The 15,925-nt window shown below is 56.7% G+C and overlaps 1 protein-coding gene across 13 annotated transcripts in view; it reads left to right on the forward strand.

Annotated features, from left to right (window-relative positions):
- The window catches only part of SHANK2 (SH3 and multiple ankyrin repeat domains 2), a 427,977-nt gene that overhangs the window by 396,422 nt on the left and 15,630 nt on the right, over positions 1–15,925 (forward strand). For 7 of the 13 annotated variants that reach the window (XM_088018083.1, XM_088018084.1, XM_088018085.1 and 4 more), the window contains 3 exons: positions 6,747–6,882; positions 7,460–7,540; positions 15,352–15,482. In XM_088018083.1, the coding sequence (XP_087874209.1) occupies positions 6,747–6,882; positions 7,460–7,540; positions 15,352–15,482 (348 nt within the window). Of the gene's footprint in view, positions 1–6,746; positions 6,883–7,459; positions 7,541–7,815; positions 7,841–9,228; positions 9,250–15,351; positions 15,483–15,925 lie in introns of all 13 variants that reach the window. The other 6 variants (XM_028118280.2, XM_088018089.1, XM_088018092.1 and 3 more) reach the window with 4 other exon arrangements.

The following is a 15,925-nucleotide window of genomic DNA, read 5'->3' on the forward strand; positions in this document are numbered from 1 at the left end:
GATTATTTACTTCAGAGAGAGAGAGTAGCGGGGAGGGGCAGAGGGAGAAGCAGACTCCCCGCTGAGCAGGGAGCCCAATGCAGGGCTTGATCCCAGGACCCTGAGATCATGACCTGAGCTTAAGGTAGACACTTAACTTACTGAGCCACCCAGGTGCCCCTGGTTGACTACTTTTAGAAATCCATTTTAGGGGTACCTGGGTGGCTCAGTCATTAAGCGTCTGCCTTTGGCTCAGGTCATGATCCCAGAGTCCTGGGATCGAGCCCTGCATCAGGCTCCCTGCTCAGCAGGAGGCCTGCTTTCTCCCCCTCCCACTCCCCCTGCTTGAGTTCCCTCTCTCGCTGTGTCGCTCGCTCGCTCTCTGTCAAATAAATAAATAAATAATCTTAAAAAAAAAAACACTCCATTTTAATATACTGGCTTTTTGCCATACTTACGTTCTTTTTAGTGGTGGGCTCTGGGATTACAGTATACGTCCTTCACTTTTCAGGGCACTTAGAATTCATACTGCACAGTTCACAGGAAATATAACAACCTTGCAACCAAGTAGGTGTGTCTGCCTCACTCCTGCCTTCATGTATGCTCCAGTGTCACAGGCGTCACATCTACTGCCATTGTAAGCCCCACAAGACGATATTTTTGCCTCAGTCACAACTATTTTTTAAATAAGAGGGAAAATCATCTTTAGTATTTCAACTATGTATTTACCATTTCTGATACCCTCACGCCTCTAAGATCTAGTGTCGTTCCCCCGCAGCTTGAAGAACTGCCTTTAACAGCAGGTCTGCGGCAACAAATTCTCATGGTTTTTGTTTATCTATAAATGTTTTATTTTGCCTTCTTTAAAGATACATTCACTGGATATAGAATTCTAGGTTGGCAGTTATTTTATTTACACAGTTTGAAAATGATCCACAGTCTTGCCTCATGGTTTCTGATGTGAAGTTCACGGTCATCGAAATCATTGTTCTTCTTTAAGGAACGTGTCATGCTTCTCTGGCTGCTTGAAGAGTTCCTCGTTTTACCTTTGGCTCTCAGCAGATTGGCTATAATGTGCCTGGGTGAGATTTTCTTTTTATTTATCCTGTTCGGGATTCACTTTTTTTTTTTAAGATTTTATTTATTTGAGAGAATTAGAGACGGGGTGGGGGTGGCAGCAAAGGGAGAAGCAGGCTCCCCACTGAGCAGGGAACCTGATGCAGGTCTCAATCCCCAGACTCCAGGATCATGACCTGAGCCAAGGCAGATGCTTAATCGACTGAGCCACCAGGCACACCTTCACTGAGTTTCTTAAATCTGTAAATTTATGTCCTTCACCTGATTGGGAAAATTTTCAGCCATCATTTTTTTTTTTAATATTTTTTCTGACTCATTTTCTCTCTTTGTTCTGGGATTCCAATTTTTTCCCCTTCTAGGACTCGAAATATTAGGCCTTTTGACATTGTCCCACAAGTCCTTAAGATTCTGTCCACTTTTGAAAATCCTTTCTCTTTCTTCTTCATATTGGATAAATTCTGTTGATGTTTCTTCAAGGTCACTCTTTGCTGCTCCATATCCATCTCGCTATTAAGCCCATCCAGTGCATTTTTTAACTTACATTGTATTTTTCAGTTTTAATATTCTCACTTCTTTATACATTTTTTTTATTTCTTTGATGGTATTTCCTTCCTTTTATGCAATATGTGTATTTTCCTATACTGAGATGAGTATTGTTCTAATAGCTGCTTTAAAGTCCTTGTCTGATAATTCCAACCTCTTAGTCATGTCTGGGTTCATCAAGTAGGTTTTCACTGTATCCTGAATATTGTGAAGATTATGCTGTGACAGTCTGGATTCTGTTACATTCCTTGGATGAGTGTTGATGTTCGCAGTTTAGCTGGTAAGTACCTTGGTTAGTCTCAAACTGGAACGTGTCTAGCCTGCAGTAGCAGCAGCTCAAATTTAGGTTCAGGCACTTTAGCCTCATCTACAACTGCGCAAGCACCATTCATACATCCATCAGAGATCTGGGGAAAGTTTACACACAGAACATGGAGCTGCCATTCTCTGGCTCTCTCTTTTCTGGGATTCTCCCCTCACTTTGGCAGCTGTGGCCACCCCACATTCTGCCCTCTGATTTCTCAAGCCAGAAAGGCTGCAGTTTTTCATCAGAGCTTCAGGTGACCCGCATCACACTCTGTCCATGGCCCAAAGCTTCCAATTTTCCACTCCCGTCCAAAATCTGCCTACCTCAGTTCACACCCCAGAGCTTTCAGGGAGTCATTCTTGTTTGAGTTTGGGGGTAAGGGGACTTTTTGTCCAGACTTTGTGTTACCTACAGAGGAGATGGTCTTAGGAGCTTTCTTTACCTTACCCTCCAACCTTGAATTTTGTACCCAGTCAGATTCCCAGTTAAGTGTGCAGATAAAGCCATTTTCAGGACACCTGGGTGGCTCAGTCAGTTAAGCATCTGACTCTTGGTTTCAGCTCAGGTCATGATCTCAGGGTCATGAAATCGAGCCCCGCATTGGGCTCCACACTGGGTGTGGAGTCTGCTTAAGATTCTCTCTCTCTCTTTCCTCACACTTGTTCACTCTCTCTCAAATAAATAAATCTTTTTTAAAAAGCCATTTTTCAATAAACAATGTCTCAAAAAAAAAAAATCCTCTCCCAAATTCCCTTCATTGGGAAGCAACTAGAGAATGTCCTTTACCAAAAATGAGGCTTTATACCAAGTAACAGTCAATATATCCAGGGGGTCTGGGATTCAGATGACCCCAACACAAGACCAAATTGAAAGGAATCCTGGGGACACAGGCATAGAGAACACCGAATCCACATTGTGCCGAGAAGAACAGAAGTCTTTGGGGGCAATTGCTTCAAGAAGATAAACTTAGCAAAATACCCAACATATTTGAAGATTTTGAAAAGAGATTGACTTAATTAGGAAGTATTTGGATTGGAATTACTGTTAAGTACGTACACAATTGAACCAACACACAAACAATAGAAAATGATCTTGCCCCAGGGAAAACACAATATATGGGAAAAGACAAAGTAATCATGATATACTATATGGCTTAGCTATGAATAGCTATTACACAGTTGTGACGTACATCCTGAGTGTCGATCTAGTTGGAATTATGACAGAACTATAACCTGAGGGTGGAAGTCCTGGGGAAGGGGAGGGGAGAATGAGAGAAAAGAACTGAATTAGTGGTTCTCAACCGAGGGCAACTCTGACCTCCCAGTGGACATTTGGTGATGTCTGGAAACACAGTTGTCACCTTTGGGAGGAAGGGGATGTTGCTGGCAGCTAGCGTGTAGAATCCAGGGATGCTGCTCAACACACTCTCATGTGCATGCACAACAGAGAATTAATTGTCCACAACTGCCAACTGTGCCACCATTCAGTACCCAAGCAAAGTCATCATGTGCCACCGTTCAGTACCCTAAGTGGAGTCATCAGGTGCCGCCGTTCAGTACCCTAAGCGGAGTCATCATGTGCCGCCGTTCAGTACCCCAAGCGGAGTCATCATGTGCCGCCGTTCAGTACCCCCAGCGAAGTCATCGTGCCGCCGTTCAGTACCTCAAGCGAAGTCATCATGTACCGCCGTTCAGTACCCAAGCGAAGTCATCATGTGCCGCCATTCAGTACCCCAAGAGAAGTCATCATTTGCCACCGTTTGTTCAGTGCCCAAGGGAAGTCATCATTTGCCACCGTTCATTCAGTGCCCAAGCGAAGTCATCATTTGCCACCGTTCAGTACCCCAAGCGAAGTCATCATTTGCCACCGTTCAGTACCCAAGCGAAGTCATCATTTGCCATTGTGGTGTGTCAGCAGACAACATCTAAAATGTAAACATCAAGTAGGAACTTCATGAGCATGTTTAGAGACACAGGGATAGATTAGAGAGAATGAGCTGAAGGCTTTGGGACTGAGAAGTGGGCCCTGGGTCCTGGGTCCTCTGGGTTTTGTAACAAGCCTTGTAGCGCTCTGTCTCTTTAAACTGTGTGCACGTGTGAGTCTTATATTTGGAATAACCACTTGAGTGGAAGAAGAGAACGGTTTAGAATAAAGTACAAAAGTACAGAGGAAGGCCTGTCTTCCTGTTCTTCACAGAAGTTCTCTGAACCGTGGTGGATGACAGTCCTGGGTTCTTGCCCTCCGCTCGGATGTGGCCAGGGTGTACTTCCTCCTTACGTGACTCCATGTCTATATGTAGGAACGATGAAGGGAGAGACATGCTACTCTGCCCTGCCGTTAACTGAATCCGTGATTTACAATCCCGTTTCTTTCTTCTTTGAGGCTGTAATCCCAGGAGCCTCCAGATTTGCGTTAACGTTCTACAAATGTGGCAGGTGATCGTGGCACATACCTCCTCCTGGTGGCAGCGTGCCAGAATTGCAGGCCCAGGTACTCACTGAGGCACACCGGAACCCTATAGAAGCTCAACATGCCAAACCGGGCATCTGAGGAAGCAGCAACCATTTCACCTGCTCTGTCTCTGAGGCTCCTGTCACCACACACGCAGTTCAGAACATCTGTTTTAGGGCCAGTAGCTGGTTCCAAAGTCCCATTGTGGGATAAACTGAATTCTGAGGCTGGGAAATTCTAAAGCAGGGCTCTGCTCTTGTTCTGGGCGCCCTGTGCTGGGAAGTAGAATGTAGCTGAGTGTCCCGTCCTTCCTTTGGTCCTGGTCTTGTGGGTTCCAAGTTGAATGGTGCTGCCTCGTGCCTTTGCCTGTGCTTCTGACAGGAGGGAATTTGTAGGCATCACAACACACGCACTTGGCACCCCATGCCCTCACTGTCAGAGTGCTCAGCCATGCACCTGTCCACAAAGGCCCGGAGCCACACAGCCCATGGCTCTGACCTTGGTACGTTTCTCGCTCTGGGGGAAGGACTCCATCCAAAGCAGGATGGGAACTTAAGATGGGGCTGGTTGAGGGAAGGATGCGTGGGGGAAAGGAGGGCATAAGGGGCCCACCATCAGAGCAGGCTTGAGAAGCTGGTCCTTTTTTCCCGGAGCAGGTGCCACACTTGTCCTCACTGGGAAGCAGAAGCAGCTGGGAGTGCACTTCCCACCTTTGGGTGCCCAGCCTGAGGAGGAACACCTGGGATTTTCCAGATAGGACTGCTGAAGGCGAAGACGCTTCCCTGCAGGTGGAAGGAGGCAGGGCCCGGGGCACTGAGGGCACCCATCCTCCTGCAGAGGGGCTCCCTTGGCCCGTGCCTGGGCCCCCCATCCCCTCCTGCCTGGACCTGTTGTCTTAGGTGGCACTCGGCACAGCTGGAGTCACACTTGTTCACTGACATGTGTGGTCAACCCCCCATGAGGGGGCAGAGACAGACCACCCGCCAGGATCACCCCTTATGTCCTGGCTTTTAGTGGGTGCTCTGAGCAAGAGTGGTGGATGAGTGAATGAATGAGCAACAGTCAGTTCTCTGGGGCACGTACAAGAGGCCCAGAATGGCTACAATGTGCCCCCCTCCCCCGAGTCCCCCTGCTGGGTACTCCGAGGCTCCCCGGGAAGAGTGTGCCCGTTGTTGGTGTGCAGACCTGGTTGCATGGGTATGAGGACAGTGAGAAGTCACCAAGCCTGATAACATCTCTGCTTGAGGCGACCTTGCACTTGAAAGGTTTTTAGGGAATCCACAGCAGGAGCAAGTATGGCAACATGGAGACATCGGTTGCCGGCGGGGGGCGGGAGGGCGGGTATCGGGTTCTTCTCACTTGTTCTTTGCAGTCGGGGGCTTTTCTTTCTTGGAGGACAGTGCACGGGGTGGTCATGAACTCCGCCATCTGTGGGTTCGCTCCCTGTGCCACCCCTCCGTGCCTGGTGCTCACCCTGGATGCTGTGGGGATGGCAGGTACCACAGCACCCCCAGGAGAGGTCCAGGTCAGCGGACTGGAGGCATGGAGCCCAAACGCCCGAGATCCCTCCTCTTTCTGTGCTCTCACCCACCCGGTCCACCCTGTCTTCATTCCCTGGCCGGCAGTGATGATTGGAGCAGACAAAGCAGGTCTGCCTCTGGGCCTAGCTCTGGGGGTGTTCAGTCCCGCCTCTGCCTGCCGATGCCATGGGGACAGATGGAAATCAAGGGGCAGGCCATGGCCAGGAGCTCAGTGAACACCAGAGTGGCCACAGTGGGGGCCTCATCTGGGGTCCCTGGATGAGCAGGGCGGGGACCATGGCCCTTAGCGCCTTGTCAGCCAAGCTTTTATGCCTTTTCCAGCCTCCCCGGCAGGAGGGAGCACCCAGAGGAAATGGGCCGTTTTAGTGTGATGTGTGTTCCCAAAATATGTGAGAAACAATTAGTGTTTCCTCTTAAGTGTGAAAATGGAAAGCAGTAGGGCCACACCCCGGGACCCTGGAAATCTCCTGTCTGGCTTTTCGCATGTGGCTGGCGGCCAGGAACTTTCCCCCAGGCCTGCCAGAGTGAGCACTTCAGTGCCCTCGGGTGAGATGAGAGTGCGTCCTGGCCACCCAACTGCTGGAAACTGCCCCGCACGGCACGGTGGGCCCCCTGGCTGCGGTCAGGTGGCCTGCAGCCCTCACAGCGGCCTCCCTCTGGTCCCCCTAAAAGCACCTTTGGTTCCAAAGCCACAGTGGTTTCATGCTGTCAGCCTGCTGACTGTCCGTCCGTCCATCCATCCGTCAGGAGGCAGGGCTGCTGCTGCCCCGGGGGGGTGGGGGAGGCGGGCAGGTGCTGTTCCCTTCAGCGCACGAGGCCCCTCACCCACAGCCCCTGTCTTCCTGCAGGTGAACAACGAGAATGTTGTCAAAGTCGGCCATCGGCAGGTGGTGAACATGATCCGCCAGGGAGGGAACCACCTCGTCCTCAAGGTGGTCACGGTGACCAGGAATCTCGACCCGGACGACACCGCCAGGAAGAAAGGTGCCCGCCCCACCCCGCCCCTGCTCTCCAGCCTCCTATGCTTGGACACACTCAGGTGTCCCCCACATCTCCTCCCGCTGGGGGGCGGGTCCTCCAAGAGGAGGGAAAGAAGCCACAAGGGAGGTTGAGAGAGGACTGTGGGCTTGCCCACTGGACAGAGGTGGCAGCAAGCAAAGCTGTGCTCAGCAGCCCCAGGTCTGGGGGGCCACAGGACACGTGCGAGGCCCATGTCCTTGCCGTGATGGGAGGGGGGGCAGCCAGGGAGGGGCCGCAAGGCTGCCGGGACCATCAGTCCCCTTAGGCACCAGCAGGCCCAGCGCCGATAGAGCTGTACCGGCCTCCCCTCCGAGGACTTGTGCTCACTCAGGGAGGGCAGAGTGGTCCCGACCCATCGCGGCCCCAGTGGAGCCTCAGTGGGTGACCACTGCTGCTTCCCCTCCTCGGGGGGACGCCCGCCTGCCCGCCTTCCCTGCAGGCTCAGGGCCGCTGGCTCCCAGGTTGTGCTGGAAGCGTGGGGGTGGGGCGGGCAGCATCCTGGCCGGGTTCTCACACCTGTCTCTCCCATCTGCCCCTCAAGCTCCCCCGCCTCCCAAGCGTGCTCCAACCACGGCCCTCACCCTGCGCTCCAAGTCCATGACCTCGGAGCTGGAGGAGCTCGGTAAGAGTCGCCCGTCTGGCCCGCCCAGCCCCGCGCTGTTGCCAGCACCTGGGACGCAGTGGAACCGGCCTCTGCGCAGCCTCAGGCCGTGCATGGCCTTTGCTTGCTTGCTTGCCCCGGTCTCTGCCCCTGACACCCAGGAATGGCGTCAGGTCCCTGTGTGCGGGCGGCTCCCACGTTGGCATCTCCGTGGGAATCTTGCTGGCTTTGGGGGTGGTTACTAGTTTTGCCTTTACCTCTTTTCGGCTCATCTAACATTGTTTTGTTTTGAATTTTTGGGCCTCTCACTAGTGGATAAAGGTAAGCTGCCCCACAGCATCCCCCAAACAGCTCCCCTGCTGTCTAGCCGCCCCCCCACCGAAATCTGCCTCACTGGTGCTCCATGCACGGCTCAGACCAGAAAGCAGCGTCCCGGGGGTTTGCGTAGATAGTGGTAGGGCTGGCAGGCCTGGCAGGCTGCACACCAGGGGTAGGGAGCTCCTGGCGTGTTCTAGAAAGTCTGCAAGGAGCAGGAGGGCTGGAGCCATTGGCCCTGTCGGATAGACAGGGAAGAGCGTGCAGAGCCTCGTGGGCCCTGGGTCCAGTGGCACTGGTGGCTGCTGGGAGAGGGAGGACCCTGGAGCCGGTGTGGGCCGCCCAGATGCTGCTTAAATGTCATGCCTGGGCGTCACCATGGAGCCCAGGGACACATTTGGAAGGAGGCTGGCTCTGACCACACGGAAGTGGCGAGTGGGCTGACAGGCTCACTGTGCAGAGCATGCAGAGAGGGCCTCGCTAGGTGCTAGAGGGTGAGCACCTGTGCACTTGTGCAGGGAACCTGTCCCTCGGGCCCGGCTGGCCCAGCGGGGTGACGTCTGAGCACCCCTCACTGGTGTTGAACAGGACATCACTCCCACCTGATCCCAGCCTTCATGGGGAGACCTTTTGGACCCTCACCCCAGAAAGGACAGAGCAGCCCTTCTTCACAGCATTCTCAGCGCCGGGGGCGGGGGGGGGTCTCCTCCATCCACGGTGGGTGCGGTGCTACAGCCAAATGGTCCTTCCCCGGGCCCCAACGGCCTCCCAGCTAGCACCCCCCACCGGTCACTGAGGCCTAGCCTTCTAGAAATCAGCACCCCTGCCACGGTACTGCCCACCTCCTGCCGAGAACGGGTAGCCCCCGACAAGCCCCTCTTCTTCTGGCCCCCAGGAAAGCCTGACCATCTCCCCACACCTGGCCTGTACCGGTGGGGATGACAACAGAACCGTTGCCCATCCATTAAAACCGGACAGCACATGCCACCCTGCCTTCTCCAAGGGGCCACAGTGTCTCGCGGCCTTTCTCCCCCCCGTACGGGGTCGTGGGGCTCCTCCTGCCGTCAGCTCCCATTCTCACTCACCTGCCACGTTGGCACAGTGCTGGAGGGGCGGGGGCAGGGAGCGCAGCAGGAAGGACGCCCTGGGACAGTGCCTCATCCATAGCCAGGAAGCAGGTTTACCAGCGGGGCGTGTCGACGGAGCAGGTCACCTCGTCCCCGGGCTCCTGGGAAAGCCATAAATGCAGCTCTCTAGACATCCTGGCCTCCCGTGTCTGCCCACCCCCCACCCCACCGTGAGCTGCGGGTGAGGGTGAGGCTTCCCAGCCCCCGAGCCAGGCCGTGGAGGAGCACTGCCATCTCCAGACTCACGCTCCCCTTTCTGTTTGCAAGCCTCCATCCGGAAGAAGAAGGGTAAGGGGCGAGCCCGGTGTCTGTCCCCAGCCCCCGCCCACATACCCTCCGGAAGAGAACCCCTCTGTGGCTGTCGGCGTGGCGTCTAGATGCCGTGACCCTGCGTTGTGTCCTCCCTGTGCCGGGGCCTGCCGAGGGGCCCAGCTCCGGACCACGTCCCGTCTCAGTCTGTCCCGTCTGCTTCGCTTCTCCCGTCGTGGTTCCTCTCCCCACAGCGTCTTGTGCTTTCCCCCAGAGCTGTGTCATCGTCATGACTGTGAAGGCCGCGGGACCCTCAGGCTGTCACGGCCGGGCCGGCCCCACTGGCCGGCAGCCTCTATACTGTGTCCAGCCCACGGCCACACACAGGTGGTCGGGGTGCAGGCCAGTGGAGCCCCTGGCACCGGATGGAGGGCTGGACCCCTGACTGCTGGCCGCCACTGCTGGGGGTGGGGGCAGGGGCCGCCCCCCTCGAGCGCCCGGAAAGCCCCTGGCTCTCCCAGAGGCCTGCGCCGTGCCTGCTATGCTTGAGCTGGCAACAGGCATGGGGTGGGGGGCGGTCGCCGTGCTGTGAACAGCAGAGACACCTGCCCCACGAGGGCCCTGATGGACTCAGGCCCCTCCTTCCCCAGCATCCACATTTTAGGATGTTTCTCACCTGGCTGCTAGAGACAACTAACCCCAACAACTGAGAGAAGCATAAGAATTTCAAAACTGCTTTTGGGGGTCGGGGAGAGCGCAGAGTGGACCCTATCACGTGACCTTTGGCACTGAGGCAAAGACACAAGACGGTATTCTGAATGCTGAAATCAAGGGGTGGGTCTTAGAATCCGAGGCAGCATCTGGGGGCAGGAGCGTGGGTCCTGGAGTGCCAAGTAAGAGCACCTCCTTTCTCCCCTCCCTGGCCTCCACCCCCCACCCCCAGGGGCTGCCCGGGAAACTCCTAGTGGCCTTTCCCGGATCGGTCACTGCGTCAGCCATGTGGTGGGTGGGTGCCCAGGACACAGAAAGCTTCCTGGAACTGCATCTGTCCCTTAGCGCCCCTTTGATCCAAGGCCATCGCCCCACTGTGTGCCACGCCATCCTGAAGAAGACCTCCCAGCGCCAGATCCCAGGAGCTGCACTGTGTAACAGAGCTGGCCAAGGCCCTGTCCGGGGCGTGCCCGTGGCCTGCACCCCCCAGGCCCCATCCACTCACCCTCCTCCCTCAGCGGCGCCTCCAGCAGCCAGACACCCCGGACTGAGGGAAAAGACAAGTCACAATCCTGTGGCCATCATGGCCCAGAGCAGAATCAACACAGAGGACAGGCAAGGGACCCTCCCTGCTTTGAACAGCAGAGAAGACTGGACGCAATTCGAGATTGAGTGCCCCTCCCTCCTATTTCCTGAACCTGGCCAGAGCAGGAGGCTGGTGTGCACGCAAGACCCCAGAGGGCCCAGAGGCCATGACCCACCCAGCTCCCAGGGGAACTATGGGGTGCACTGCAGGGCTCCAGGGGCCCATGCCGGCTGACAGGCCCAGCCCTTCACTGCAGTGAAGGAGAGGACAGTCCGGCCTCACGCAGTGAGGAGCATCAGACATCGGTGGACTTACAGAGAAGCTCCTGCCCCCCACCACAATGCCCCTGCCGCTCTCTTCCGGGTGATTGGGCTCACCTCCTCAGAAGCATTCCCCACACTCCTGAGGAGCCGTGTACATCAGGAGAAACTAGGCCTTTACATCATACTGGTTGAAGAGTGTCCCCCCAAATCTACGTCTAGCTATCTGGAAACAGGGCCTTTGCCGATGTACTTGTGATGAGGCCATACTGGACTGGGCTGGGCCCTGACCCAATGACCGTGACCTCACAGGAGAGGTAAAGTCAGACACACACAGAGGAGGCCATAGCGGCAGAGGTTGGAGGGGCCAGGAATGAATGCTTGGAGCCCCAGAACCGTGAAGAGGCGAGAAGGATCCTCCCCCGGAGCCTCCAGGAGGAACCACCCTGCCGACACCTTGATTTGGGGATTCTGGCTTCCAGACTGATGGAGAATAAATTTCAGTTCCAGGAAACTGTCACAGCAGTGAGAAGCCCCCAGCCCTGGCCCCTCCAGGCTGACGCCTGCTTTGGCTGCAGGCAGTTTCCAGCTCCTTGTCTCGAGAACCCCTTGCTTTTATCCTCCAGTGTTTTCCAAGACTTGCCCTAGTCCCCAGTGTGCTCGTGGGCACTAGGGTGAACAGGCCACCAGGAGAGCCCCCATCCCCGGGCAGCTCAGGGTGCAAACCAGACCGGGTGGTGGGACCGGCCTCACCGCGGCCTCCCGGCCTGCTGGCGCCTCTGGCTACACCCACAGGCCCGTCCTTTGGAAGGCGGGGGACTCCTGCAGGCCCTCGGGCTAGCAATAGCCCGCTGGGGTCAGAGCGGCTGTCCCCACGCCTCCCTGCCTCCTGGGGAGACTGAGCCAGAGGGGGCCCAGCTGGCCACAGCTGCTGCTCCCAGCCCCTGCAGCTGGTGGTGGTTGTGTTTTCCTCTTGCGGAGGAACTCCTGCTCAGGGTCTCACCCCGAGGTCTGGCTCGTGGGGCATGGGTTTCTGCAGCGGGAGGCCTCGGGGCGCACTGGATGCCTTGTGTTGAAGCCTGCCTGCAGCCAAGCGTGTGCTCCTGGGCAGGGCGGCGGGGAGTCCCTGCTCTGGTTCCCACGGGTGACCTCACCGTGCTGCCAAATCCACCACCCCCCGCCTAGAGCACGCTCGTCCCCTTGCCAGGAAGCTTGCACTTGATGGACAGTGAGCATCACCCCTGTCCTCCAAACAGACCGCAAGTTTGCTTAGAAAGTTGTTTTCAGCCATAGAGTATTTCATTTTAGGACTGCAGAGGACTGGACTCATAAATCCTTTTCATCTGGAGCCCCTGAATAGAGACCCAAACCCTGGCTTTTGTAGATGAAACACAATAATCCTTAGAGCCTCGCAGCCATGGCTCATGTTCTGATAAACAAGCCCTCAGAGACGGGGGCTGAGTGGTCCTGAGTCAGGCGGGCAGGCTCCCTCTGAGACCGGAGCCAGGAGGGGACGCAGGCCCCTTGGGGAAGTGTCTCTCTCCCTTCGAATCACACAAACCATGCTAAGTGGCTCTCACCGAAGCAGCAGCAGGACCTTTCAGCCTTACCCCCCACGAGCCAAGACGCTCTGCTGTTCTGGCTCCAAAGAACATTTGGGTGGAGGCAGGAAGGCCAAGGTGTCCAACCAAGACAAGGCTATCCACACAAGGTGGCCTCTCGTCGCGGGTGAGTGTGGTGTGGACAGTGCCCGGGCTTCTCCACAATTCTGATGACAATCCTAGATCTCCACTGCCCACCAGGGCTCAGCACCCCTGGCCCAAGGTGGGGGGCGGAGAGGCTGGATGACCCCAACTGGAGCCCCAGCTCCCACCAACTGGAGCCCCAGCTCCCACCACCTGGTCCCCGGTTTTTAACTGCATGACCTTCAGCATCTCAGATCCAGGTTGTTTCGGGTTCTCATCAGGGTGAGAAATGAGGCATTTACAACTTCCGCCAGGGACCATTGTTATCATGGGACCTTGGCCTCACCTGTGTACGCCCAGCATTCAAGGCATGTTTTTAGGGTGTCTGCCACGTGCCCAGAAGCTCCACGATCACAGCCTGTGTATTCGGGGCGAGTGAAGACCCAGATGGTACTCCAGTACCACGCGGCAGACCCACAGCATGCAGGGGGAAGGGGGTTCAAACCAAAGCAACAACTAGAAACAGGAGGCTCTCCAAGATGCTGCTGGTTAGCTCTGCATCCCAGGACAGCATCCCACCCCAGGCTCCCTGCCCGACGGCCGATGGCACAGCCAGCGCTCCACCTGCAGGGCCTCCCACAGGATGTGCTGGGCTCCATGTCCCGGAGGCCCCCGTGAGGAGCGACCCGAGCTGCGTGTGCTGCATCGAAGGCTGGACCCACAGACGGGCTCCCAGCTCCGTGGACACCCGACTCCCTGCACCTGAGCAGAAGCAAACTGAGCCTCCTCGAGGGCCGTGGCTTCCAGGCACAGCCATGAGGACCAAGGAGGCTAACCAAGTGCCACCAGAGCACCGCCGCGGGAGGCCCCTGAGCCATGGTCAAGGGAGTGTGGCCCGGCTGGCGAGGCAGCATCAGGGGCTCTGCACAGAAGCGAGTTAGACCCCAGCCATGGAAGGAATCCTGGCCCAGATCAGAGAGGGGACGGCTTCCTGGAGGAAGCAGCTTTCTGGGGTCGTGGGGTGTGCCCAGCCCAGCACAGCAGCAGGGACAGAGACCCAGCGAAGGGGAGGACAGGAGAGAAAGGGGCAGCAGCCATGAGAGGCGGGGTGAGTGGCGCCTCTGTGGCCCTGAGCACAGGTGAGGAGGGAAGGACGGCTCTGGGGGCCGTGAGGAGGACACAGTGACCCAGAGCGGCACGTGTCGCTGACCAACTCTCTCTAAGGGGCCGACGCTTACTAGCATCCCCAGCACCCACGAGGAGCAGGAGATGCCCTTGGCAGGCCAGCCTGGACAGCAGGGCAGGACGGAGGGAAAGAGCGGGTCCTCCCTTCACGTGGGAGAGGCAGGCGTGACCCTGCACATATCGGGGGGCAGCCTCCCTGAAGCTCCTCCGCCTGAATCCTGTGCCCGCGGCTCAGTGACATGTGAACTGGGGCAGGGTCCTAGCCAGGCACAGGCATTTTCCAGACAGTGAGAGTTTCAGGCTTTGCAGGCCACAGGCTCTCTGTGGCACATTCTCCTTCCCCTCCTTTTAATAGCCTCTTAAAAATATAAGCAGTCTGCACAGATCAAGAACGGCGGGCAGGATTTGACCCCAGGGCCGTAGTTTGCTGACCCCTGACCCAGGATGCAGCTCTGGAATTAGGAGCTTTGTGAGCAGCTACCAGCAGATGTCAGACTCCTACCTGTGGGTGCTCTGGGAGGCTGGGGTGGCCCTGGTCCCCCCGCCCCATACACCCCCTCCCTGGTCTGGGGCTCTGAGAGAGTTGGGGCTCTGGGGGGCTTTTCCAGGGGGCTAGCTCCTCTTTGGAAGTCCCCGTTACAAGTGGCTATCCCACCCAATGGGATGGACTTGATGCCCGGAGCTCCTGTCTGCTCCAACACCCACGTGCTGACCTCACGGCTCGGGGCCTGGGTCTTTGCAACAGCATGTACTTTGCGGGGAGTCACCAGACCCCAGAAAGGGTTGGGGATGCTAGGAGGCCTTGGGCTTGTGGCCTGGATAGCCTTGGGGGAACAAGGAGAGTGCTGTGCCCAGCTCCAAAACGGGCTGTTCCCACCAGGCTCCCCTCACACCGGCTTCATGCTAACCCAGCCATGGTCTTCTTGGAAGGGCAGCCGGGGCCCACCCCACTGAGGACCCTTGCTCTGCAGGGTCTTGGGCATCCTCCAGATAAAGCCAGGGCGTCAAGGCAATTCTGGGATGTGCTGAAGTTTTCAAGTTTTCCAAAAAAGTTAATGTTTTAAGTTTTAAAATTTTCTTAAGTTTTTGTCAGAATCACTCATAACTAACCCTTGACTTTCTTTTTCACAAAGAAATGAGAATGTGGTACTGTTGGGAAATCAGGTCTCGCCCAGGCAGTGCGGGCTCAGCCTCCTGAGCGGCCTCCCGAGCTGACCCCCAAGCTGAACCCCCGAGTGGCCGGCATGGCCCAGGTGGCTGCACCCACTGCCTCCAGCCCTGGGCCTTGGGCCTTACACCCCGACAACTGCATCTGGTTACAAAGGAGCCATGCCTCTGAGCTCTTAAAAAGATTCCAAACATTGGTTTAGTTGACACAGTCAAGAGTTAAGTCCCATCAGCACGAATCGAGTGGCTCCAGTGAAGACGTGACTTTCGGGGAGTTTGGGGCCGCGGGGGCCAAGGCTGTGTCACTGAGGGTCTAGTCCCCTGTCTTGTCCGCGTGCGCCTCCCGGGGGGTGACGGTGTTGAGTGCATGTGGCAGACCGACGCATGCGAGCTCCACGCCGTGGTGCCGTGCACCCGCTTGCATGGTCAAGGCCAGAGCCCAGAAATGGCTGCGCACATGTGGCGGGCACCTCACCAGACGCAGGCCCCTGGTTGTTTCAGGGGTTTCACCACTGACACCTGTTACCACATCATGTTCACGTTGCAGATAAACCCGAGGAGATAGTCCCGGCCTCCAAGCCATCCCGCGCTGCTGATAACGTGGCCATGGAGTCCAGGGTGGCCACCATCAAGCAGCGGCCCACCAGCCGGTGCTTCCCGTCCGTCTCGGACATGAACGTGAGTGGCTGTGCCCTGAGGGATGGCGGGCGGGCCATCTGGGCGGTGGCAGCTCACGGGCTCCAGGCTGTGCAGGCAGGGTGCTCCTCACCATCTCCGGGACTTGGCCACCTGCACTCTGTCTCTGCCTGGCGGCAGGTCTGAGTGTCCCGGTCAGAATTCCTTAGTACCTTCTCGGAACCCACCTCACATTGAGTCACTTGGTTTCCCCCGTAAACACTGCCGGCTGGATAGGATAGCTTCGTGTGACACACGTTAAAACAGAGGCAACTGCTAGCAATGACAGTGGACATGCTCACCCTGCGAACCCCATCATCTCCAGAACCCCAGTGGGGAGAGGCTCCCATAAGCTCTGGGCAACCTCATGGGCCCACCCTCCCCCAGGCCCTGCCCACCATCCTCACTGCCTGCCTTGTTTGCAGCCTCTGGCTGCATCTCAAGCC

This window comes from Eumetopias jubatus, unplaced genomic scaffold (genome assembly GCF_037043125.1).
Source record: "Eumetopias jubatus isolate StellerSeaLion01/CBP00866 unplaced genomic scaffold, mEumJub1_p1.0 scaffold_13, whole genome shotgun sequence".
NCBI classification, from domain to species: Eukaryota; Metazoa; Chordata; class Mammalia; order Carnivora; family Otariidae; genus Eumetopias; species Eumetopias jubatus.